At 41.5% G+C, this 25,368-nt stretch overlaps 1 protein-coding gene across 7 annotated transcripts in view; it reads left to right on the top strand.

The window, feature by feature from the left end:
- The window catches only part of cobl (cordon-bleu WH2 repeat protein), a 166,456-nt gene that overhangs the window by 135,072 nt on the left and 6,016 nt on the right, over positions 1-25,368 (top strand). For 6 of the 7 annotated variants that reach the window (XM_056257486.1, XM_056257511.1, XM_056257495.1 and 3 more), the window contains 2 exons: positions 22,628-22,907; positions 24,948-25,066. In XM_056257486.1, coding sequence (XP_056113461.1) covers positions 22,628-22,907; positions 24,948-25,066 — 399 coding nt within the window. The remainder of the gene's footprint in view (positions 1-22,627; positions 22,908-24,947; positions 25,067-25,368) is intronic. The other variant, XM_056257468.1, reaches the window with a different exon arrangement.

Below are 25,368 nucleotides of genomic sequence, written 5' to 3'. Positions count from 1 at the left end.
ACCATTGGCCCAATCCTCTGCACTGAGCCTTGCTGGAGCAGCTCTAAATATGTGCTGTGCAATTAAATGATAGATAAAATATGATAAAGCAATAGAATGAACAGTAAAAGTAACAGACGCTCATTCAATACATTTTTAACATGAGTAAGCATGGAAATATCTGAAGGAAATATATATGCTAAACAAATTAAGCAAACTCATATGATTCATATTCTTTTGGTTTCTCTATCCAATATTTTTAATAATTACAAATGCAGTGAAAATACAGGTAATCGTTATAGGCAAGTACCGAAAATAAAAGTATCAGTATCTGACTCATTCTGGAAAAAGTGCCATCGATGCATCTCTAATAATTATAGATTTCACTGACTTAACAAAAACAACTGTTTTGCAGAATGTGCCATGTTTGCTGTGTTCTCGCATTTACACGGCTTTGATCAGCGGATGTCAATAACGTGCCACTCCGCTGTTTTGCACATGCATAGAAGTAATAATAACGAGAAATGTTCTTATTATTATGAGAACATTTCTCATTATTATGAGAAAGTGTATCGTTATTATGAGGAAGTTTCTTATTATTATGACATACTAAGTCGTTATTATGAGAAAGTTTCTCAATATAATGAAATACTAAGTCATAATTATGGTAAAATTTCTCATTTTTCATACTCAAATGTGGTGGAAATGGGCTTCCATAGATTTTAGGGATAGGTTTTGGGTAATGTTAGGGAAAGGGTTAGGACTATATTTTCAGACAAGAATGTTGTTCCAGGATCAACAAAATATTTTGAGCCAGGAACATGTCTTACTTGGCCAAATCCAGGTGACCATTAAAATGCTGGCATTCATGTTTCGGTTTAATAGCGGCAAGTTCAAAATGTTGTGGTTACCACTATGACAATCATTGCAATTTTTGGAGTAACTCAGAAGGATAATTTAGCTGGTTCACTCCTGCATTTGAATGCAGTTGTCAGTCCCAAAAATTGCTTGTGTTTTTCTATTTATTTTCTATTATTTCATTTTTTATTTTTGTGTGTGTGTGCATGTGCCTGTGTGGGGCTGGATTGTGCATACATTTGATGACTGACCCAATTGAATTATGTATTAATGCACCAAGTTGCTTGGTGACTAAACAGTCTACAGACAGGTCAGTAAACTATATTATTTGGTATTTATTTTGATTATCACATAGATAAAGCCATTTAACAAAAGCAATACACCACTCATGGCTGTGTTGCATTGATTTTATTACAGTTAGGGGTGCTTGCAACTTGCGAGGGCTTTTAGAGGCTTACTAAAACTCAGAATGTAGCAGTATACACTAAATATTACATTATAATCAAGCAATATTTGCTTTTTCCTCTTTTTTTCTTCTGCAGTCTACTGCTGTGCACCTGTCTCGCTGCGCTCTGGACGCTGGTGAACTGACGTTCATCCCTTCTTCACCTTTTCTCTTTCACCTTTCACCTTCCTCTGCCTGACGGGTTTCTGTTCATTTGCATCGATCTTGTTCCACACTATTCTTGTTGCTTGCCCACTATGCTTAGTTCCCTAAAGCTTACAGAAAGCCAAGATGTGAGACTCATGCACTTTTTTATTTGTCTGTAAATATATGCCTTTTTGTATTGCAACTGATTAGCTTAAGGAGTCAGATGAAGGAATGGAACCATACAGCATGGTCAGAGTTACAGTCCTGGAGTGCTGTTCTTTATTTATGTTTGTTTAACAGCCTAAATTGATATTTTAAAATGGTTTGAGGGATTAAGAATGTAATGTAATGTTCACAAGTTAATGACATTTTTCAAACCTCATGCACACAGGTGATGTACAAGAAACGAGTCTTGTTTTATGTTGTTGCATGCTGGTTTGCTTTAGAAGGAAAAGGTATGTTCTGTTTTGTTTAAACCAATATTACTAGCTCCTTTTTACCACCATGTTTATCATTGTGTTTATGTGTTACGAACTGCTCCGAGACAAGAAGGTTGAGATCCAAATGCAGTTTATTAGAGTAATCCAGAATCGTAATCAACCACAGGCAAAGGGTCAAACACAGGAAGGCAGTCCAAACAAACAATCAAACAAAGAGGCAGGGGTCAGAGGCAAAAAGCGAATCCAAGAGACAGGCAAAAATCCAAGAACCAAGAGACAATGAAACCAGGGAGAATGCTCAGAAATGCAGCGCAACAACATACAAAACTTTGCAGTGAGTAATAGGGTGAACCAGGCTATTATGGGGTGAGCTAAACAAAATAATGAGATACAGGTGAATGTGATAATGGATGAAAAGTCTGGGCAGTGAGTTATGGTAAATGTAGTTTGTGAGGGAATGACAAAAGTCTGATGTGGAGTGCCCTCTGGTGGCTCTCAAGGGCACTCCAGCTGGTGATCGTTACATAATGGGTAGGTTAACCACAGATTTATAAAGGGCAACAAGAAAACAATCAATAATAAGAGTGTCTTTGTTTACACTTGCTCAGCTTTAAATTAGCATGACTGCTAAGTGTTTTTTTGATTAACGGATTTGCTCCCAAATATAACTGACAAAACTTTTTCAGATTTTGTGCACTTTATGTTTGTCTTTAAGTGTCTATGTGGCATATTCTTATTAAATGATTTGAGATGTGTCTGCACTTTAAAGCTTTTATAATTTAGATAAAAATTAGCATCTCTTGTGATGTTAGCTGGGAGGTGATTGCACAAGATTATTCAGGAGTTTTATGGCATTACATGACATATGTCATTTATTATCTGTGAAGATTTTTAGGGAGGGGACTTAGCTCAACAATTACAACATGGTTCACTGAAGTAATACCAGTACAGTAAATATAATATGGCTGGATAAGTCTCCAGGAGATATGATAATTGACATACAGGTCAATGACATTGCACATTTGGTATCATTTTTTTTTTTTACAGTACGTGCACTTTCAATGTACTCACAGTGTACTTACTCACAAAAGGATTGAGTAATGTAAGGCAACTACATGGGTTAAGTTAACCCCTTTACATGCAAGTTTGCAGTTTTAGTTTGCAGACGGCCCCAGATTTTTATTGTTCAACATTCACTGGACTTTAAAACATCACATTCTTACATGTTCGAGACAAACTGAGTATCATTAGAAAGATTAAAGACTCCAGCTTCAATATTTGACCACTGTTTATGATAAAACTGGGTTGCAGTGACATTCATTTTTTAATTTATGTCAGGAGTGCAAAATAATCAATCTGTAATTTTTTCATCACAACTGCTCCGGTTTATTTGTGTTCACATACATGCACTAGACATCGTCCGTTAAGGCTCTTAGAGCAAAGTTGTGCATATTTGGAAAAATATTGATTATTACATGTTTGCAAAATATTTCGTCATACAGAATATAATTTAACTATTATTTTCACGCTGAATTATGCGACCTGAAGAGCTAAAATGGCGTACACAGTGTGCTGTCTGTCTGTTCTTTTCCGGGTTTTGCGTCAGTTATGACCTCAGCTGCGCTCATTCAGTCTACACAGCTGTCAATCACCTTACATGACCATAATCCTGCCTCTCTGGATAACGCTGCCCTGTACACTTCCTCCTTCGCAGCTCTGTGAAGAACAAACCCAAAGAAACATTTCTACATGTTAATGTTTTTTATTTATTTATTTGAACCAAATGTTGTCTTTTACCTTTATTTTCTTGTCAGAGTGCACTAGAATGCTTTGTTTACATGTTAAAATGACAAAAATTATCCTGAGGGACAATGCCCCTGGACCCCTTACAACAATTTACTTCGTAAACATGTCACTTTTTTCACCTCATGTGAGTTTGCAGGTCTGAATATATACTTTTTTAATTTTGCTAAATTAATATTAATTTAGATATTTTGCATTAATTAACAGGGTATATACAATTGTCCTTCATAATGAAGAAAAAGCCTTATTAAAGACATGTCAGTCACTTCTTTTGAAGGAACCTTGGCCGGCACAGCTAGGCCTGTCACGATAACAAATTTTGCTGGACGATAAATTGTCCAAGAAATTATTGCGATAAACGATAATATTGGCGTTCTGAGACCATTTACATCTAAAATAATGATAATGGCTTAGTAATGCAGGTACACCTTTTCAAAGATCAATAAACTTTTATTTCTAAAGACTATTTAACACTGAAAATGGAAAATATTTTAAATATCCACAATAAATGAACAAAACAACCAAAAACAATAAAAGCAATGGACTCTCAGTCTCTGTTAACAAAAAATGCACTTGAATAAATACCAAAAACAATAAATAAAATGGATGTAAACAAAACCCGACCCTACCCTATGATAAATTATTTGTTATTAAAGCATTAACAGTACACACAAACCACTGTTAATTTAACATAAAAGCAAGCAGGCTACTGTGTGCATGGTTTGCATGACTGAATGCGCGCAAAGTGCGCTCCTTTAATAATTCCTAAAAAGCTGACAGTTCATCGCGATCTCACACATCTCTGTTATTATCAATGAAGCTGACTGCACAATGAATCTTTCATAATATCCACACTTTGTTTGTTATAATCAGAGGATTTGCCAGCATACAGAATTCAGCACTGAATAAAAAGTCACTTTTGAGCGGTGAGGGAGTCGATCTTAAATGATTTCTTGAACGCAATGGCCAATCAGAAGCAACACATATGACTGTGATTAGCTACATCACTCAACGAACAAAAATCTATTCGTTTTTATATGTTTTATTCATAGATATTTCTAGTTTGCGGGAGTTCCGTGAATCGTTTTATTCTCCCGCAACCCGCACACAGAGTGAGTGCATTACCGCCCGCGCTCGCACTCGGCCATCAAATCTAGTCCCACGCCGCACTCTATTGCGTTGGGAGTGCACATCTCAAGGATAGTGTCGGGAAATATTGGCCCGACCCGCTCGGGCTCGGGGAGAATAAGCTCTAGTTCACTCCTCCTATGCTAAGGAACCGAGAGTTGTCATCCAGTCTCTTTGGTAGAGAGAGAGAGAGAGACGAGGAAAACAAACAAGCATGCAAATGGAAATTTTCACGGCCGGAAAAATTATCGAGCTAATTTTATTTTATCGTGCGATTAATTGATTTATTGACTATCGCGACAGGCCTAGGCACAGCGAAAGCATGGCAGCGAGACGCAGTTTCTCGTTCCCCTTCTCGGGGAACCTAGGTTATATTTGTAACCCGAGACGTTCTCTTTCGAATGGGAACTGCGGGAACTTGCATCTGATAAGACGCAATGGGGAACAAATACCCACACTGCCATGCTGAGCGGAATGCACTAAAAAGCTGACTCTCCTGGTCTCACTGTCAGAGTCAGATTCCCCAAAGGCACACTTGTCAGTGGCACTATTCCGTACAGCTACTGCCCCTAGCGATATACCTTAAATAAGGAAAGTCTAGCGGAAGGGCTCGGCCCAAGAGCAGAGCTCAAAGGCTTGGAATCCTTACCTACGGAAACACTGCTTTAAGGAAATATGGCCAGGCTTATAAAGAGACCTGGCCTGGCAATTCAGGGGGACTTAAAGCATCAACCCCTAGAATCAACAGGGAAGCTTACAAGGAGGCTCACTCAGAGCCAATCCACCTGGCATTTAAGGTAAGAGACCAAGATGATATTACAATATAGGTTTCTCAAGGAGACTCGTCGAATTGTTTTTTTTCTTGAACCAATTCATCAAGGAGGCTTGTAAAGCCAACAGCTTGACACAGAGCCTAACATAGCTCTAGGGAGCGGAGTACTCAGCATGACGACACTTGAATATGTGAGGAGTACTAGGAATGCTAAATCAAAATAACTTAATCAAGGATGCCCTCAGAAAGCCACTCACTAGATTTTACAAAGATCAGAGCTCTTCAGGAGTGACTAATCAGTACAATGACCCTCATATGAGGGGAGTACTAATAATGCTCAACCATGCTTATGCTTTTGAAGGCTCATTTTTACTTCCAAAAAGCCATTTGCATGACAATAGAACTCTTAGAGAGCGGGGATGACCCTCTGAGGGAAGAACTACCGACGCTCGACCAAATGGGATTGTCAAGGAGGCTTAGGTAAAGGGTTAGTTCACCCAAAAATGAAAATTATGTCATTAATGACTCACCCTCATGTCGTTCCAAGCCCGTAAGACCTCTGTTCATCTTCGGAACACAGTTTAAGATATTTTAGATTTAGTCAGAGAGCTTTCTGTCCCTCCATTGAAAATGTATGTACGGTATACTGTCCTTGTCCAGAAAGGAAATAAAGACATCATCAAAGTAGTCCATGTGACATCAGTGGGTTAGTTAGAATGTTTTGAAGCATCGAAAATACATTTTGGTCCAAAAATAACAAAAACCACAACTTTATTCAGCATTGTATTGTCTTTCGGTTCTGTTGTCAATCCGCGTTCACGAGTCCGCAATGACGCTGCTGAGGTAAGACGCTGCTGACGTGTTATCTGGTGCGTCCGTGTATTCGGGTTCAAATAAATATGGCTGGGCAAAATCCTTAGACATGTTTGCGAAGATTGTTATGTTTACAGCGTGCATCTCCCTCAGACTGTAAACGAAGCTCGGGCGCACCAGATAACACATCACTGAACGCGGATTGACAACAGAACCGTAAGAGAATACAATGCTGAATAAAGTCGTAGTTTTTGTTATTTTTGGACCAAAATGTATTTTCGATGCTTCAAAACATTCTATCTAACCCACTGATGTCACATGGACTACTTTGATGATGTCTTTATTTCCTTTCTGGACAAGGACAGTATACCGTACATACATTTTCAATGGAGGGACAGAAAGCTCTCGGACTAAATCTAAAATATCTTAAACTGTGTTCCGAAGATGAACGGAGGTCTTACGGGCTTGGAACAACATTACATAATTTTCATTTTTGGGTGAACTAACCCTTTAGGTACTTAATAAAGAGAGTAGTTTTATCATGGTTTGTCAGGGAGGCCTTCCAACCTAACAAAAACCATAACATCAATACCATCACATTAAGGAGGCTCATCAAGAGCCGTACAACTTACTGCTAAATAACTCAGACGAGAAATGTTGCCAGAAGGTGGCAGAAAAATCCTCTACTCTGGATAAGAAATCATATGCTCACTTTAAAGACCTGAGCCGAACCATCAGAAGGTAGATATTATGTTATCCAATAACATCATTGGTCCAGCCCTGAGGCATAAAAATGCAAGTGCATACAGCGCCCACCCCAACCACCTATGTTAAAAGCACAGTCAATCGACTGGTGATAGTGGGGGATCGTGGCGATAGATGCCCTCAAAAGGAAGGACAGTAGGAATTATTTATCTTCATCAACTCTAGAGCGCTGTGAGGGTCTAGATTTAATCACTTCCCTGAGATTGTGTTTCTTCTCCCTCACCTATCGCCTCCTCTACGAAGGGAACCTTTCTGCCAACCCTGCCACCTCTGGTGCTTAGGGGTGCAGCAGTTTCCAGTAAGTGTGGTCCAGTCTCTACCCAACAATGTGGCGCAACTGGGAGGCTCACTCCCTCCGAGAGTTGTATTGAAGAAATATGTTCGGTTATATATGTTTGGTGAGGAAACAGGAAGTTCAGTCTCTTTTGGCAAAGGAGGCCATAGAATGTTTGTGCCATTATAGATCTGCATTACGTTCTCTGAGGAGACTCGGGTTCAAGATGCTGATGATTCTGCTTATCATGACTCAAATCAAGTCTGAGGACCATGGTTCCTCAACTGTACACATTTCCCCCAATCACTCTGCTCCTGGGAGTTCTAGAAGACTTCATCTGGACAAGGTCCAGTCATGAGGGACCTGCTATCGCAGGCAAGGGGGACTATATACCATCCCCGGTCAAAGAGATGAAAAATGTGGGTGAGCTGGCCCCTGAGGGGGATCAGCTCCAGAATATTCGTCTCTCAACCGAGGTTGTCGAGACCATCTTCATCTCTAGAGCTCCCTCCACAAGTAAACTATATACCCTAAAGTATCATCACTTTTTGGTGCAGAGAATGTAAGTTGGACCCAGTTAACTGCCCATAAGGATCAGTGCTGGAGATCCTCCAGGACAGCTTTCGGCGGGTCCTTCCCCATCCACGCTTAACTGCAAGGGACCTTGGGGAGACACCATCTGGATTTATTTACTTTGTGGCACCGTTCATTTGTGATGCAGCAGGTTGGTCGGCCCTGCACACTATTATAAGGTTTTTCAGCCTGGACCTGCATGTCTCTGGTGCTTTTGTCCTGAGTTGTGCCTATACAGTTTCACAGCAGGACAGGCATTTGTCAGCATGGTGAGTGGGTATTTCATTCCCCAAAGCGTCAGCTGGGGACACAGCGTGAATTACCTCGAAAGGGAATGTCTCAGGTTACACATTTAACCCTGGTTCCCTGAGAGGGGAACGGGACGCTGCGTCCCCTTGCCATTCTTCCTGGATGTAACTCAACAATACGTCATTCGACGCTATGGGGAACGATATACCCACGCCGCCATGCTGAGGGGAGTGCATGCCCTCAGGCAGTGACAACTGTCCGAACCAGCAAATTCAAATGAAATGCTAGAACCACTCACCCTCAGGTCACACTGGGCTGTCAGTGACAGCATTCCCTACGGTCATAGCCCAAGCTATAAGCCTAACAGGAAAACCTCCATAAACATAGTTAAATGAAAGCCTACCTGGGCCTGCTCAAAGGCCTAGGACCACAACTTCAATTAGAAGGGGCCCCTTCTAGGGAATGTGGCTAGGGAATCCGAAGGAACCCCAGCCAGTCACTATTCAGGGGAACGTACTCACCCCGATATGCCACCAGGACGGCCTGACCTGGCGTCAGATACATAGACACTTAGTCTGGCCACTTCCTGTCTGTCCGAAGACAGAGCCTCTGGAAAAAAGCCTTAACCCTCTGGGGTCTGAGGTGTTTTCGGGGTCCTTGAGATGTTTTGGCATGCTCTGACATTTGTGCTTTTTTCAGTTGCTTATAAACATATTAATGGCACAGGTGGAATTACACTCTATATAGCACACACAGGGCTACCATAATATGTGAGCAACATGTATGTACATGTTTGTATTTTTGAGAGAATATTGTTTATGCGTGGTTATTGAAAAAACTAAAAAATAAAGTTTATAATATAAGGCCACAAATAACATACTAAATATTTGTCCACAAGACTTTTGACTAGTGGATGTTATCGCCTAGAGTTTTTGCTTCAAATTGATCTGAAAATCATTCTGCCTTATCATTCACATAAAACAATAGATTGTTTTAAATTGTGAAAAACATTTTTTTGTTTGCAAAGGCAATATGCGGATGGGCGGAACGGCCCAACCCCCTCATGAATAATTAGGCAGTTCTCACCTGAGCAGACTGCATACTAATGAGCCTTTCATTCAGGGGTGTCACACAAGAAAGAATGCAAGGACAATATATATACACTACCGTTCAAAAGTTTGGGGTCAGTGAGAATTTTATTTTTATTTTTTGGAGGAAAGAAAACAATACTTTTATTTATCAAGGAATAATTAATTTGATCGAAAGTGACAGTAAAGACATTTATAATGTTACAAAAGTCTTTTGAACTTCATATTCATCAAAGAATCCTAAAACAAACAAAAAAACTGTACAACTGACAGACCAACAACTGTTTCAACATTGATAATAATAATAAACGTTTCTTGAGCATCAAATCCTCATATTATACTGATTTGTGAAGGATCATTTGACACTGAAGACCCTGACACTGGTGATGCTGAAAATTCAGCTTTGATCACAGGAATAAATTACACTTTACTATATATTCACACAGAAAACAGCTGATTTACACTGGAAATAATATTTAATACTATAACTGATTTTTGTTGTATTTTTAATCAAATAAGCGCAGCCATGGTTAGCAGAAGAGAATTCTTTTAAAAGTATTTAAAATCGTACCGACCCCAAACTTTTGAACGGTAGTGTATATAAATAAATAAATGTTTATACACACATACACACACACACACACACACACACACACACACATATATATATATATATATACAAACAATCAAAATTTAAATGAAAGCCAAAAGCACATTTATAGTCACACCTTTTAGCCATCCACATACCATTTTTAGCCATCCACCGCGGTAAAAATAAACCAGTCGCATTTCAAAGTCGTTCGCGAAATGACCGCCAGGTGGCGCAAAGGGACATTTAGCAAAACGTAAGTGGGGCTAATGTCTATTAACAGTAGCCTAAGGATGAAATACTACAAGTTATGGTAATTTCCAAATAAGCCTACAACAAATTGTTGGTCATACAGATAAGATATAATCTTTTAAAACTTTAAAAGGCTAAAGTAGGCCTACACTCTCACAGGCTAAAGACAAAACGTTTTCTCGCTCATGTCAGAATCAGACGTTTGGATATTTCTCAGTGAGAAAATTCATAGCTGAGCGGTAGAACTTACGGTTCATCATCAAGATGACACAGGTTCAAATCCCGCACAAACATGGTCTGCTGTAAATTTTATATTTATTATTGCAAAGAGATTTGTCTAGCTCTAAAACTCTGTTACACCATACAGTTTTTTTTTTTTGCTTATATTTATAAAATACAATTATCATGCATTTCCATTTTACACTAAGTAAAAATACAAAAAAAACAAAATAGTATCCAACAGAACGACTTTGCATCTGTATAATAATAGGCTACCAATCGTAATTTCAAAAGCAGTTCTGTAAAAAAATAAATTATATATAGCCTATATATATAGGCTATATATATTATTTTTTTTATTCCAGGCTCTCATGCCACACCCCCGATTTCTCACGCTGAAGTGTCAACCCGGTCGGTCAAATTCCTGAAGGATATCTATAGATACCTGTTGAGCCACTCGTGATCGACTAGTTATTATACCGCAAATTAGTTAAAATATCCCGTAATCTATCTAGAGCGAGCGTGCATGCGAGACAGATATTGTGCTCCAAACCGTGCGCGCGCATGGCAGAGAGGTCTGTTCCCTACAACCTAGAGTTTTTAAAAACATGGTTTTAAGTAAAGTGTGATTTGCCAGGGGGGATTGTGATTTCCTTCTGGTCTAAACATCCCTGCTTCTGCTGAATTATTTTAATCCCCACACCCCTCCCTCCACAGCTAATCAATGCTATAGGCTACTTCACCAATATCAAATATATAAAATAGAGATATGCAACAGGCACGTTTAAACGACAAACAATAAAATCAAAACCAGCGTTTCAGTTGTTCATTAGTTTCAGTGGCCTTAATGCATGCACGGCTTTTCAAATTTCACAAAGCGTGTTGAGATTATTTTGAATTAAATATTGAAGTTTATAATTAAGTGTTTTGGCACCCCACGCCGAGTGGCCCTATGCATTTTTCTAAAGTCGGGTTTTATTCTGGCATGGTGAGTTAGTGTTCGACAAACACGGCGGCGCGTTCATTTAGATTAATTTATTTTTTCTCATTATTACAGCTAAAATAACTTAGTAGGCGACTCCGTAATTTTTTGGTCATACAGATAAGAGTAGAGTAGCTTACATCGTTCAAAACTGTAAACTTGTATTCATATTAGGCTAACGACAAAAACAGTATAGGCTATCTGTCGTCTCTGTCTTCGGGAACTGTGCGTCACAAAAATGAACCGAAAGCCACTTCAGCTCAGTCACGATAAGAAATCGGCTATGTCTAAAGCCTTTAAATGTCTAAATATTTAGGCTAATAAATGTTATCTGATTATAGGCTAATCCATATGAAAACTAGAGGAACAGAGGATCTACTCAAACATGTAATGTAAGCGCTTCCCAATGAGAAAATGACAAGACAAGGGTGAAAATCTCGCTCTAATTAAATGTAGGCTAAATCGCCCTGAATTAAAATGTAAAAACAGATCAAATAATGTATTTGTCGAAATGTTGCGATAATGTTTCATTTAAGTTCATAATTGTTCTATAAATGTTATTTAATTTAGCAGCATTACCACGAAGCACCGTGTTTCGATATTTATTTGAATAATACAAAATCAAATAAAAACTTAATTCACAAATTGCATGCCTGGTTGTAAGGATCCAAAGATCCCTGTAGACTTTAATATTGAGTTGAACATTTTGTTCATGACAACAAATTAACAAGCGTTTTTTCAGATTATATTTAGTTTTGCTTGGAAAAAGCTGCCCCAAACCAGTTTTATTTCATCAATTATTGAAATAATGAAATATTTAGTAATAAACTTTTATGACAGAAATATCACTAGGCTACATGTAATTCCATTTAATTCCTTCATTATCAACACTGTCTAGAATAGCGATTTAAGTGTGAATTGCGACTTCTCTTTGTGTTAAGTCAGCCTCAGACTCCGATAGCCTGTGGGGGGTTGGAGGGACAGTTGCTGGACAAAGGTGTTAATGTTCCTCTTTCATATGGAGAGTGTCGGATAGCCAGCCTGATGAGCAGGCAAAATTATTGTAAGGATAAATCTGTGTCCAAATGTAGGCCCCATATTTTATTAAATTATAAATATTGTAGTTTATTTATTGTAGCCTATTTAAAGTTTTTTTTTTCACACAAAATTTCAATTGAAGTTATTGTACGGTGAATTCAACAAGGCATGCTGTGTCTTTGAAGCAACAATTAAAGGCTAAATAATTTTTTCGTGATTTGTATGGCTGACACGCAGCGACATATACAGTAGTATTATCAGAGCGAGGGAGACTAAATAAACTTGTTAAAAAGAGATCCAGCGCGAGAGAGGCAAAGAGAAACGCATGTTTTTAATTTAAATATGTTTCTTTGGACAATTTTCGTTTTGTACTGTTTTAATTGTTTAATTTAGCTGTAATTTCTTTGGCAATACGAATTTAAAATGTCGTAAGAATAAGATTAGCCTAGTGTTTCTTATTTTGCATCGCAAAAGAAATAAACTCTAAACCGATGCAACCCTGTTTTAAATAAAAAAAAACTGTCCCGACACTTTATTTAAACCTTGAAATGTTCGAACTTGGTTTCAAACATAAGTAATTTTTGTGTTCTTTTACATTACACAATAATTTAGCAGACTAAAGACGAGCTTCTTCTTTTTCATTTTCTGATGCAATCGGCTGACAATCTTCCTTCATCAGTTTTTGTCGTGTGTGCGGCGGCTGCGGTTCTACAGGAGGAATGTAGCAAATTTATGTTGTAATGATAATTAAACAAAACTCTTGACTTTAAATAAGTAAACAGTTATAAACAGTTACCTATTTAAGCATCAAGGTGGTAAAATATAAACGCTGTAGGCCAACATCGGTTAACATCATGTATGCTACATTGAGATTCGATCTCGGGTCAAATGAAGCTCCTCGAAGCTCGTGTCGTTGCGTTGATCACTGATCTACCGTCTGTACGCTGAAAAAGTTGTAAAGCCTCATTCATGTAGCCTAAATGTTTTTATTGCAATGTTTTATGTTGAAATGTTTTCATTATTTATTCAATTACATTTCAGTAGCCTAATTTCAGTATTGTGATTATGAATTATTTTAACTACATTTCACTTGTTGAATTCTTCTGCTACCAGCTTTCAATTGCTGTGAATCAGCGCGGTGCGGCAGCAGATTACGCATTAGAGAGAATAAACCGGAATAAACGAACACTTTTCAGAGTCTATGATTGTAGCGCCTCTTAGCGGTAAAAGGCAGCAAATACACCACACATTTTACCGCCGCGGTGGAACGGCTGATGTGGGCATTGTCATGGCTTGCCTCGACATTTGCGTTTGAATAGCGTGCGTCCTCCGTGGGCGTGTCAGATTAACGCGTAATGAAGTGTAATGAGCTGGGGAAAAAAATACTGACAGCACTCTCTTTTCATACAGATTGCATAAACTGAGAATATTTGTTTTTTATATAAATTACTTCATTTAAAAGAAGAGAATTTAAGCTTCATAAAGAAAAACCTCTCGTGCCTGTGTGACAAGTAATCGCGGAGTTACAGTTAATCTTAGGACGCGTTTCAGAATGGACTTCACTGACAGAGAGAACGCAGAACTCGCATCATGTTTGTTTTTCTTTATTTGGTGAAAAGCACAACACTTTGTTTTTATTGTGAGTATCCACAAAAAAAATAGAAACTTAACAGGATCTAATGATGTACAACACTTATATGTAAGATCAAAATTAACCGAGTATTTTGAGTCTCTTTTACACTGATAAGAAAAAAAGCGAGACAATCGCGCCGGCGCGATAGCCGACCCCAGGGGGTTAAGTAAGGCATCCAACCCGAGGGACTGCGACGCTGGCAGTGAACCACTCGGCCCGGATCTCAGAGACGGGATATCCCGGAGAGTATGACTCAGCATAGTGCTTTATGACCCTTGCTAGCGAGGGGGGTTTCTCTACTCGATCCATGGATCAACCCAGTGTTTGCAAACACTGAGGAGGCCTGTGAAGGCCTAATGGCTGATCTAACCGGGAGGCCTCACGAGAGGCCTACGACCGTCTGACCAGACTCAGGAAGCCGCATGCTCATAGAGACCCTCAGTGAGGGGAGCACAAGGTCTGCCTGGTAGGCAAACCAGGCTGTAGGCAGGAAAGGTTCCAGGAGGGAACAAATAGCAGAGAATAAACACTTTAGCGAGCCAGGGCGCAAGCTCGCCCTCAGCAGCTGCCTATTAAGGCTAGCTGAAACTGATAGCAAGAGGCCACTAGCTTCATAAACCCAGCACCATTAGAGAAACATTACAGGGAGGCCCGGAGAGGCCTACTACCTGATAACCCCAGTATGTGGGGTGCTCCACCTTCAGGGAGGCCCAGAGTGGCCTACTACCTGATAACCACAGTATGTGGGGAGCTCACCTTCAGGGAGGCCTGGTGAGGCCTGCTACCTTACAACCACAGTATGTGGGGAGCTCACCTTCAGGGAGGCCTGGTGAGGCCTGCTACCTTACAACCACAGTATGTGGGGAGCTCACCTTCAGGGAGGCCTGGTAAGGCCTACTACCTGATAGCAACAGTATGTGGTCACCCACAGGGAGGCCTAGAGAGGCCTACTATCTGATAACCACAGTATGTGGGAACTCACCTTCAGGGAGGCCCGGTGAGGCCTGCTACCCTACAACCACAGTATGTGGGGAGCTCACCTTCAGGGAGGCCCGGTGAGGCCTGCTACCTTACAACCACAGTATGTGGGGAGCTCACCTTCAGGGAGGCCTGGTGAGGCCTACTACCTGATTGCTACAGTCTGTGGGAACTCACCTTCAGGGAGGCCTGGTAAGGCCTACTACCTGATAGCAACAGTATGTGGTCACCTACAGGGAGGCCTAGAGAGGCCTACTACCTGATAGCGATAGTACGTGGGGAACTCACCCTCAGGGAGGCCTGGTGAGGCCTGCTACCTGATAATCACAGCATGTGGGAACTCGTTTTCAGGGAGGCCTAGTGAGGCCTACTACCTGACAGCCATAATATCTGGGAGCTTTTTTCTGCTACCCGATAGTAAGCCAGGCTAGCTGTCCAGTTGCCCGTCCTTGGGCTTGTCTCTTCAGGGAGGCCTGGTGAGGCCTACTACCTGATAACCATCTTAAGTGGGAATTCACCTTCAGGGAAGCCTGAGGGGCCTACCACCTGATAGCAACTGGTAGCTGAGTCCGGGTGACAGTTCCAAGGTGGCCTGCTAAGGCCAGCCAGCTGGGGACTCGCCTATCAGGGAGCCCTGGTTGGGCCTACTAGCTGACAGCAAGTCAATTCTGCTACAAAGGAACACTGTTGGGAACCATACCACACCAATGGAACTATTGGGCCCATCCACAGGAGGCCTAGTACGGCTAGCTACCTGTAGCAGCTATAAAGTATGTCCCACAATGTTGGGACTCACCTCAGAGGAAGCCTGTTTAAGGCCTACTACCCACCGGTGAGTCAACTGCCCGAACCACCAAAGCCAACTATTTCTCTCGAGAAGTGGCCTACAGCGCCCTATTGGGGGCTGCCCATACAAGGAGGCCTGCTGAGGCCTACTACCTGATGGCGCAGCCTTCGTTGGCAGAAAAGCTGTTTACACAGCGCCTACAGCATCCTGGTGCCTAATCACATTGCCCATGGCAGTGTACTCAGCATAGAGAGCTAATACCCTTAGAACAAGGGGAGTACAACATACGTCACTCTGCCTCAGTGGAGGCCCCAGTTAGTCAGGGCCTACCATCTATGCATGGGCGTCAGCACAGGGCAATGCTCTGGCTTCAGGGGAGCGAACTTCGACCAAAGAAGAAGTGAAGGCTTACTTCATACTCGACCCGAGCCATAGTAGTGCGAGGTAGGATAAAAACAGAACTGGGAGTGAAGTGCTCAGACCTACCCTGAATCACAGGGGAATACTCACACCTCACCCTGAGTTTACCAGGGTGCCGGCCTGCCAGCGGCTCTAGGGGTAACAGAAAAACATCTGTGCCCAACCTAGGGGAGTGGGGCTTGAATGAAAGCCAACCACCTACAACCCACAGCCTGAGCAGTAGCTCAGCAAGGTATTAGTGAAGCCCACACTGGCGGCCTAAATCCGTAAGCCAGTTCTGCACGGCAGGGTCGGGCAGGAGACTCAGTCTTCTTTGTGAAGCGAAAGACGGCCTAACCCTGCTCAAAAGGACTTATATACCACGGAGGCCTAACTGAGGCCTACCATGTCCTTATAAACCATCCTCTGCACCACGCTGCATTACTCTAGTCACCCCAGAATGCAGAGAAGGGGGCGGGCCTTGGCCTAACGACTCCCATGGGAGGAGGCTGATTATACAGGGATGCCAAAAACCTACATTCACAAAGTGAAGGGTCAGAGGAAGAAATGCTAATTTTAGCAGAACGCCTCTAATATCCCTGGCACAGCCTAGGCCAGCTACAGAGGCGGCCCTGGTGAGGGCCAACCTGTAAGCATAGATCTATCTGAGGGCTCAGAGGAGCCACAGCCTACTAAAGAATATAGTCTGTATTATTCCATACAAAGGGCTGCAGAACGCTCAACCTAATGAAAACTCAACAGAGCTCAAGGGGCGAAATACTCAGAAAAGTCAAAACGGTCCCATGGGCCGGACATAAGATCTATCTGAAGCTCTAGCGTCAGTCAACACTCTAAGTAAAACATTCTATCAGAGAGAGACCAACTACTCTACCCTGAGGTGGCTAATAGCCCGAAGGCTAACATAGTTATCGTTCTGGCCACCTAACGGGGAACTTCAGGGCCCTGATAATCCAAAAAAGTTCTCTTACCTTATTACCTTGACATGGCCCCATAACTCTATACAGGGAACGAGGTCTGTAAAGAGAAACATATTATTTTTTAATCACAAAAAATACTCTTCGAAAGACCAGCAGCTCACCTGCGGCGTGCGAAGTGAAGACTCACCAGACAGTTCTTCATGAACATGGGGTCTACCACCTTTACATGCCTGAAAGAGGCACTCTCACTAACCAAGCCGAGGCGGGCCATCAGAACATTGTTCTAACCATGAGCCCAGCCTCAGGCCTGATGTAAGAAGCGCCTGGGGAGTCGGGGAAGAGAGGAAAGGGCTAAGATATAATCACGCCCTCAGGGAAGATGATCCATGACCAACGCAACGTGCGTTTGTGCCGGATCACCTCCCTCAGATCCCTCTTCTTGCGGGAGTCGCGCCTCCTCTGCGACCTACTACTCCACGGAGGAGGCGCACGAGAGATGACACTGGCTCTCTGGCCTTATCTAAGGTCCTCGGACCATGATAGGCCAGGCCCTCCCATCTGTCTGGGCGTGGACACGGATCTCAGCGGTATGTATGTCCTGGATACAGCTGAGCGCGCCTTCGCCTCTCTGAACTTTCCAACCACCGCCAACACGGAGGTGCCGAAAAGCTCAGAGGGCGAAACCAGCGAATCGAGGAGAAAGCCTTTCTCTTTCTTCCCGATGTCGGCCAGGTTCAACCACAAATGTCTCTCCGTGGCCAGTATCGTCGCCATCCCGGAGAGCTATATCTATATATATATATATATATACACACATTTTTTCATTTGCGGCGCAGCTCAGTAACCGCCTCAGGGGCCCCACCCCCTGGTCGAGATCCCCCAGCAGATTGGCCTGGTGTACCTGCAACACCGCCATGATGTGCAGGCTAGCACCGGCCTGACCCGCTGACGTGTATGCTCTACCATTCAACTGGCAGGGTTTGAGCTCTCAGTGTCGATTGTTTTCCCATCGACGCATACCCACGCTCTCCTATCCTCTCAACATCAGCGAGACTAGCCTGCTGATGTTGGTGGACACAGGCAGAGTATGGGTTCTTCCATGTCCTCTCGATCTCAGTATGAGATCGGGAAGAAATGAAAGGCTCACCTGAGCTGGTGGTTCTATGACCGGGGAAAAACCGCTCTCATCGCGAGCGATTTCTCCCCCAACGAGCAGCCACGGCAGCTGCAGCCTGTCCGCGGCGCGTTCTATAATACCACCAGCTCAGCATACACGGGGCAGGGTAGCTGAGAAGATACAGGAAAATATCTTATTATTACAACCCTCATCAGCCATCTCCTGTTTGTCCGGGAGAGCGCTTGCTGCCGGACTAAGTTTTCCTTTTTTTTTTTTTTTTTACTTCATCCAAATGCAGCTTCTCGTCAGCCGCCGCTTCGTCTGAGAGGATTACACCCCTCTCAAGGCGATCGGCGAGCTTCATCTGTGACATCCAGACGCTGAACCCTCTTCTCTCGAGAAGAGGGACCGGCGCGATCACAATTTGTACAGGCAGTTCCCTCGAGAACTGCCTGTGCGCGTCTCCCTTCCCAGACAGAAAATGCACAGTTCGCGTGTGTCACCCGGCTTCAGATATCTTGAGCACGGGTCTGCACACTTCTGAAAGCATTTCATAATTACCTGATTTTCAAAGCAGTTACAGACAAAACAGTCCCTGAAGACGATGAGATGATTTGTCATGTTTGCAAGGCGCCCTTATATACTTCCAGGTCGCACGTTAATCATTCACGCTAATGATTCACGGGCTGTCGCCGGTCAATGTGATTGACGTGATTTGATAGTGATTTCAGACACCTGTCACGCCTGAGGCGTTCCCCATAGCGTCGAATGACGTATTGTTGAGTTCCCTTCGAAAGGGAACTACAATTTATTATAAGCCATTGCTTTGTGCTATTAATAGGAACTAAGAAATTTAATTAAATGCTTCTTATGGCTCCTGTTGCAAGTATGCATCTAATGCCAGATTGCTCTGGAAATAAACCAAAGATTGAATACAGAGGAACACCACTATGATTTATCACCTGGGAAGATCTCCTTGTGTGGTTTGACACAACGTAAGGTGTGCTTTTTTTTGTTTTGTTTTTTGCACGTTGACCTGTTGGTAAGATCTTTGCATGGTTGTGTTTGTTATCAAGATTTAAACAATATCAGACTTAGTAGTGTGGCTCTGATTTCAAGAAAATGTCTAATTTTGTGGATGTGACAGTGTTTACTCATGACATAAGATGCCATGTGCCACTAATCGATAGTGTGTGTGTGTGTGTGTGTGTGTGTGTGTGTGTGTGTGTGTGTGTGTGTGTGTGTGTGTGTGTGTGTGTGTGTGTGTGTGTGTGTGTTGGTGTGTGTGTGTGTGTGTGTGTGTGCACGTGCACGTAAACTCTCTCTGTGGTTGCAGCTGGCGTATATATGAGCTCTGCTGGGAAATCGTTGGGAAAGAGCTTGTGAGTCACAATGAATCCAGGAACAGGCTTCTCTTCAACTTAACTACCAAACCTGAACACATACACACACTTTCACAACACACCAAGTTCATCCTGAGGTTCCTCAGTTAAAACCTCCCTCATCTCTTCTGTCTGTTTTTAATATCCTGAAAAAGGCATCTGCATTTATTGTAATAACAGGTGATTATGTGAGAGATTTTAGGGTTTAGAGAATGAGAGAGCAATCAATGCGCTAAGGTCATAAAGGAACAGCAGAAAGAGAGAGAGCAGTTTGAAGAATAGGACAGTGTTGGAACACATGTATTTGCACAAACGGTGTCTCGAGAACAAGTGAGTTATGTATGGTTTGTTATGTTTGGCGTTAATCCATGACCCGCATTCCATTTGATTTTATTCACAGTCTCATTTTTTATATACAAGAAACAGAGAAAATACAGATCACATCTGTTTAGGCCTAAAAAGAGCAACCAAATTATTTTGGCTTTGTGTTTGTCTTTGCAAAACTTTAAGGTGCTAAGGTGTTCTAAGTGTTTTTTCCATAGATATGGTTCATTCAAAGTCTCAACAGTGCACTGCTTTATCTGTTCCCATGAAACTTTATCTGCGACTTTTTGACCAAACAAGGTATTTTACATTCTCAAAGCAAATCCTTACACCTGAAAAAAGACAAGTGCCATTAGCAAACTAACCAATTATTCAATAAGAAAAAAGAAGACATCAAACAATCATTGTAATGAAAGACATCCAAAAATCAACAAATGCAATTCAAACAACAACCCAACATTTTATTGTCTACCAGTCCATTCACATAACTAATAGCACACATTTCAATTCAAATTTATTTGTATAGCACTTTTCACAATACATATTGTTTCAAAGCAGCTTTACAGAAAGTGCATTTCAGAAATGTACACAGAAAAAATACAGTTAGGTAATCATGTATTAATTTAGGGCATAACATATCACAGGCGTCGAGTCGTCTCATCACAGATGTTGGGGCATCTGAAGTCTCCGTGAGAGGCTGGATACAAACTGGAACTGACGAACGCTATTTACCTCAAAAGTAGATGGGAAATAATTAGCATAGCTGCTGTTCATAATATTAATGCATTCGATCTGATTCAACAGTGGTATAAAAGGTAAGCATTATGTGAATGCTTGGCTAAAGAGATGCGTCTTTAATCTAGTTTTAAACTGGGACAGCGAGTCTGAGCCTCGAACAATATCAGGAAGGCTATTCCAGAGTTTAGTTTAGCTAAATGTGAGAACGACCTCCCTCCTTTAGTGGACTTAGATATCCTAGGAATGACCAGAACAGAAGCCTAGATTTTAGTGATCTTAAAGAACGCGATGGATTGTAGGGCGATAGAAGGTCCATTAAATACACAGGAGCTAGGCCATTTAGGGCTTTATAGGTCAGTAGTAATACTTTGTAATTGATACGGAACTTAATAGGTAACCATCTTAACAAGCTTCAACAAATGATCCAGGACAAGCACCATCACGTTGCCAAACTGACAATAGCTGCCATTTCTGTTGCATATGAAAAACATCAAACTCCAAACGCGTTTTTGTAGTTTACACAGAGATGATAAGGGTGTCATTTTCAAAAACTTGCACTTTGAAACCCGTTTTCAAAAGTTTGAAAAAGTCAGACCACCAAACCGTTTTGTAAATGAACGGCCAAAACGCACAAAGAGTTGAAAACCCTGAGCTGTGCGGCATGGACGTTTATCAGCTCAGAGCAATATTAAACAGCACAGCACAAGCTCTGAACAGATTTACTCGCAAGCCGATCTTGATCACGTGACACCGTTACTACACAGCACTGGGAGATCCAGTGAGAAAGCGTTTGAATGCGGCGCAGTATTAATTACATCGCTGCAAGTGAGAAGCATTCAAATTTGGCACAGATTTCTCTGTTGTAAACCATAGATATCAGATCAAACAGCACTGACGTGGAAACCAGGAGAAACATAACAACATTATAACAAGTTATAAAAGGCTTTTCAGTCCACAAATAACCAACATTCACCATGGATTTAATGTAGTAATGTTAACTGTAACCATGGGATTGTGGCTGAAATATATAAATGTTTTTACATTATTTACTACAGGGTTCGTACAACCTTTTGAGAGTGAAATTCAAGCACTTTTTTTCAGAGGCTGAAAAATGGTTCACACCGTTGGTTCACACCGTTTCCAGCACTTCAAAGCTCTAAATATTAACATAACACTCTCTTTAACAGATAGTACATGCACATTTTGCACTAATTCTGTTCTTTTGGTTTTGGACTTGATGAAGCATGTTACATAATTAACCCAATCGGAAGTACTGACTCACTATGGCAGGGTTCCCTCAATCCAGCCCTGGAGGCCCTCTTTCCTGCAGAGTTTAGATCAAACCCTGATCAAATTTCTAGTGGCTGTGTCTGAAAGCTTAGGCAGCTGACTTGTTGCCTCGTTGCCCTATCAGGCAATTACTTCGCAGGTAGCGTTTGCGCACAAAGGTACCTCACAATACGTATTTCGAACAGGCTTTGGAGGCAGGCTTTGGATGCTTCAATCTAATGATCGAAGAAAACAAAGTGAGCTTTGGTGACAACTAAGCAAATATTTAATTACTACAATACTAATTCTCTCTAGAAATGTCTAGAAGTTGAAGTTGTTTGAAGTTGGTCAAAAACATACATTTACACAAACTAACTACCAACCACAAATTTCAGTCACCATGATCAGATGAAGGTATCTCAGTAGACAGGATGTGTCTCAATCATTGGTTTCAGACATGCCTTTTTGCCTTCCTGCCTTCATATGCTAAATGTGGTGGCAGCATTTTTTCAGCTTTTGGGCACAGCCAATAACTCTGAAGGTCTTGATTAGCTTGTTTAACTCTGCCGGGCAGTGGCCATTCAGGACCAGATTTGAGGAATTCTGCATTATGGCATTAATGACAGTGACATTTTATCTCCCTTTCAGCCTGGCAGCATTCAGCTCATGAGTCTTTGTCGGAGAGGGTGGCAGAGCAGGAAGTGGAAACAGTGTCCGTGGCAAGCAGTGAGAGTTTTGCAGACCAGGGCTATGCGGCATCAGAGGGCATGGCCGAAGAGTCCGGCCTAGTCTCTCCCTCTGAAAGGGTACAATCTATTTCACCTGTGGACATCATGTCGCTAAACAGTGCCTCAGCTCTGCCTGCAAAGTCCAAAGACTCTTCCAGTGACAGTGATGAGGGCTGTGCGACCTGGGGTTCTAGAAAAAGGTATGCACATGTACACGTTTACACTAGCTATAGACCACCACAACAAACAAAAGCCTCTGGTACAGGGCTGTTCACACCAACACGAATGTTCGGTAAAAAAAATGTCAATCTTTGACAGTAGGTGACGCTTATAGAAAAGCAAAATGTAATTCGTTCCCCTTAAAAATCCAGCTAAATCCATTTTTTTGCTACTCCAAGATGGTCTACCACTGCAGACATTATGGGTGGGAGAAAAATCATGGATCATGCATCATGATTCTGAGTTTCAACAAATTTCCAGAATCGATTCTGAGTTTCCTTTTTAACCGCAAATGCATGATGGCCAAATTCTGCTTGCTTCCAATTCCACATGGACTCACACACAAACCCTCAAACCTTACATATACTAATCTTCTATAACGTTCAAAAAGGTTGAAGTGGATTACAAGGGCAATCGCAAGCTTCATTGCAAAGGAGGGTGAACAACTTTGCTTGATGTTACGCTTACAATTTGGTATTTCAGCATTTTCCCCTAAAAATTCTCTACAAAGGCATCGTTTATGCCATTTAGAATGTAGCAGGTCTATTTAATACAAGAAACTCACTACCTGACAGACAGCTGCTTTCAAATACTCACGTACGCTTTGTGAAGATCGCTCGCGGCATGCGGTTATGTGTGAATCCCGTGTATGCGGTTAAATGCACTTGCATCTCATCTCAACATGCTTTTATGATGCAAAATTAATGTAAACAGTCAGTTATGACTTAAACGATTCAACTGACTGGACAAAACCTCTGATATTAACTGTTTTGGAATCGTATTGTGACTCCAAGAATCGGAATCGGAATTGGATCGGATCGTGAGGTGCCTAAAGATTTACACCCCTAGTAGATATGTCCCTACTCTACCTCCTGGTACTATAGTTTGGCTGGTCAACCATCTAAACCAGCTTGGACTAGCCAACAAGTAGTTTGAACAATTGTTCCATGTTCTAAAAACCAGCTACCACCTTAGAGTCAACATGAAATGCCAATTTTGACCCATTGTGCTAATTGAAATTTGCTTCCCTTATTCCAAGTGAAATAGGATATTCGATGAGAAAAGTGGGTGCTCCAAACCAGATTCAAACCAATCTAGAATCCAAGTGTTTATTAGTAGCATGAAACAATTAGTTTATTTATAACTGTTTCAGATATTTTACATTTAAACAACAAATAGTCATATTCACCACACCTTATCTCACATTGTTTGAACTCCATAAGATCAATAGGTTCATTGGACTTGTATTTCTCCGCTGGATAGGAATCAAAAGCTCTCCCAGGCAGAGTGGAGACAGAGCAAAGGATTTATCTCTCTCATTCTCTCTGTTTACCACCATCAATTCATTCCCACAGTTCAGCCAGTCTCACGCTTATCCTTTTCCAGCCAGCCAGTGTTTCTCCAGGGCTGACTGAGGAGTCTGGCTTTTTAAAACTTTGCTTTATGGAGCTGAAAGTGCTGACTACTCCAGATGTATGTGTACGGATTCTCCGCCAAAGCCTGCAGCCTCACCTCAAGATCCTTGCTCCGGCTCTGTCTCCACTATAGGACTCCATACTGTCTTCTCACGCTCTTTTCTTTTTCCAGGAAAGGGCTATTAGTTTTTCCACTCGGTCATCTGTAAAAGCAGCCATTTCCAAGGGTGTTAAAACAAAAAAAAATTTAGGCGTGTGTTCATGTGAATAAGCACAGGATAAAGAGTTACAACTCCCATCTAATATTGTAGGTCTCATACTGTAATGTCATGTATGTGTTCTGTGTTAGTTTCATCGAGTTAATATTGAACACTGACTCACACCTTGCATGTGAGACTTGCATGCTACACCGAAGGCACAAAATAAACGTAATAACTAGAAAAATATGCAATTTTTTATTATTATTGAACAGAAATGCAGTATTACCTTAAACAGTATAGTGATTCTAGGGACAGCTTTAACAAATTTGTTCACTTCTTTTTACAAATACAAATAATTGCTTGTTACAAATACACAACCAGCTGAGATAATTTATTGATTTCTCAGTAGTGGAAATATTCAGCGAGGACAGCAGTCAATCAAGAGACAAAATGGATATGAAGAAGATCCAGAGATTACTGCACAGATACACCTCACCCTGGCCAATCTAGATGCAAATCTGGCAGGTAAATTACTCATGGATAAACTGTGCTTCCTCGTTAATACTTTAAAGGGTCATAAAAAAAACCTGTTAGTTTTCACCATAGTTTTGAAAAATGCTACAACATTGAGTGTGGTAAGCTGCGGAGTGGAGCGCGAATACAGGCAACACAACAGTGTCTTTTTTCACTCTCATAGAGTTGATTCCCACAAATGCATGCTGCAATTCACCATTACATGCAACAAAATGAACCAATATACAGCCATAATTTAATGCACAAATAAATGCACAGCTGTTTACATTTGTACTCTGCATTGAAGTCTCATG

This window comes from Rhinichthys klamathensis, unplaced genomic scaffold, assembly GCF_029890125.1.
Source record: "Rhinichthys klamathensis goyatoka isolate OS25496 unplaced genomic scaffold, OSU_Roscu_1.1 h1tg000006l_1, whole genome shotgun sequence".
Taxonomy (NCBI): Eukaryota; Metazoa; Chordata; class Actinopteri; order Cypriniformes; family Leuciscidae; genus Rhinichthys; species Rhinichthys klamathensis.
Note: the sequence above shows the minus strand (reverse complement) of the source record. Positions and strands in the feature narration are given on the sequence as shown.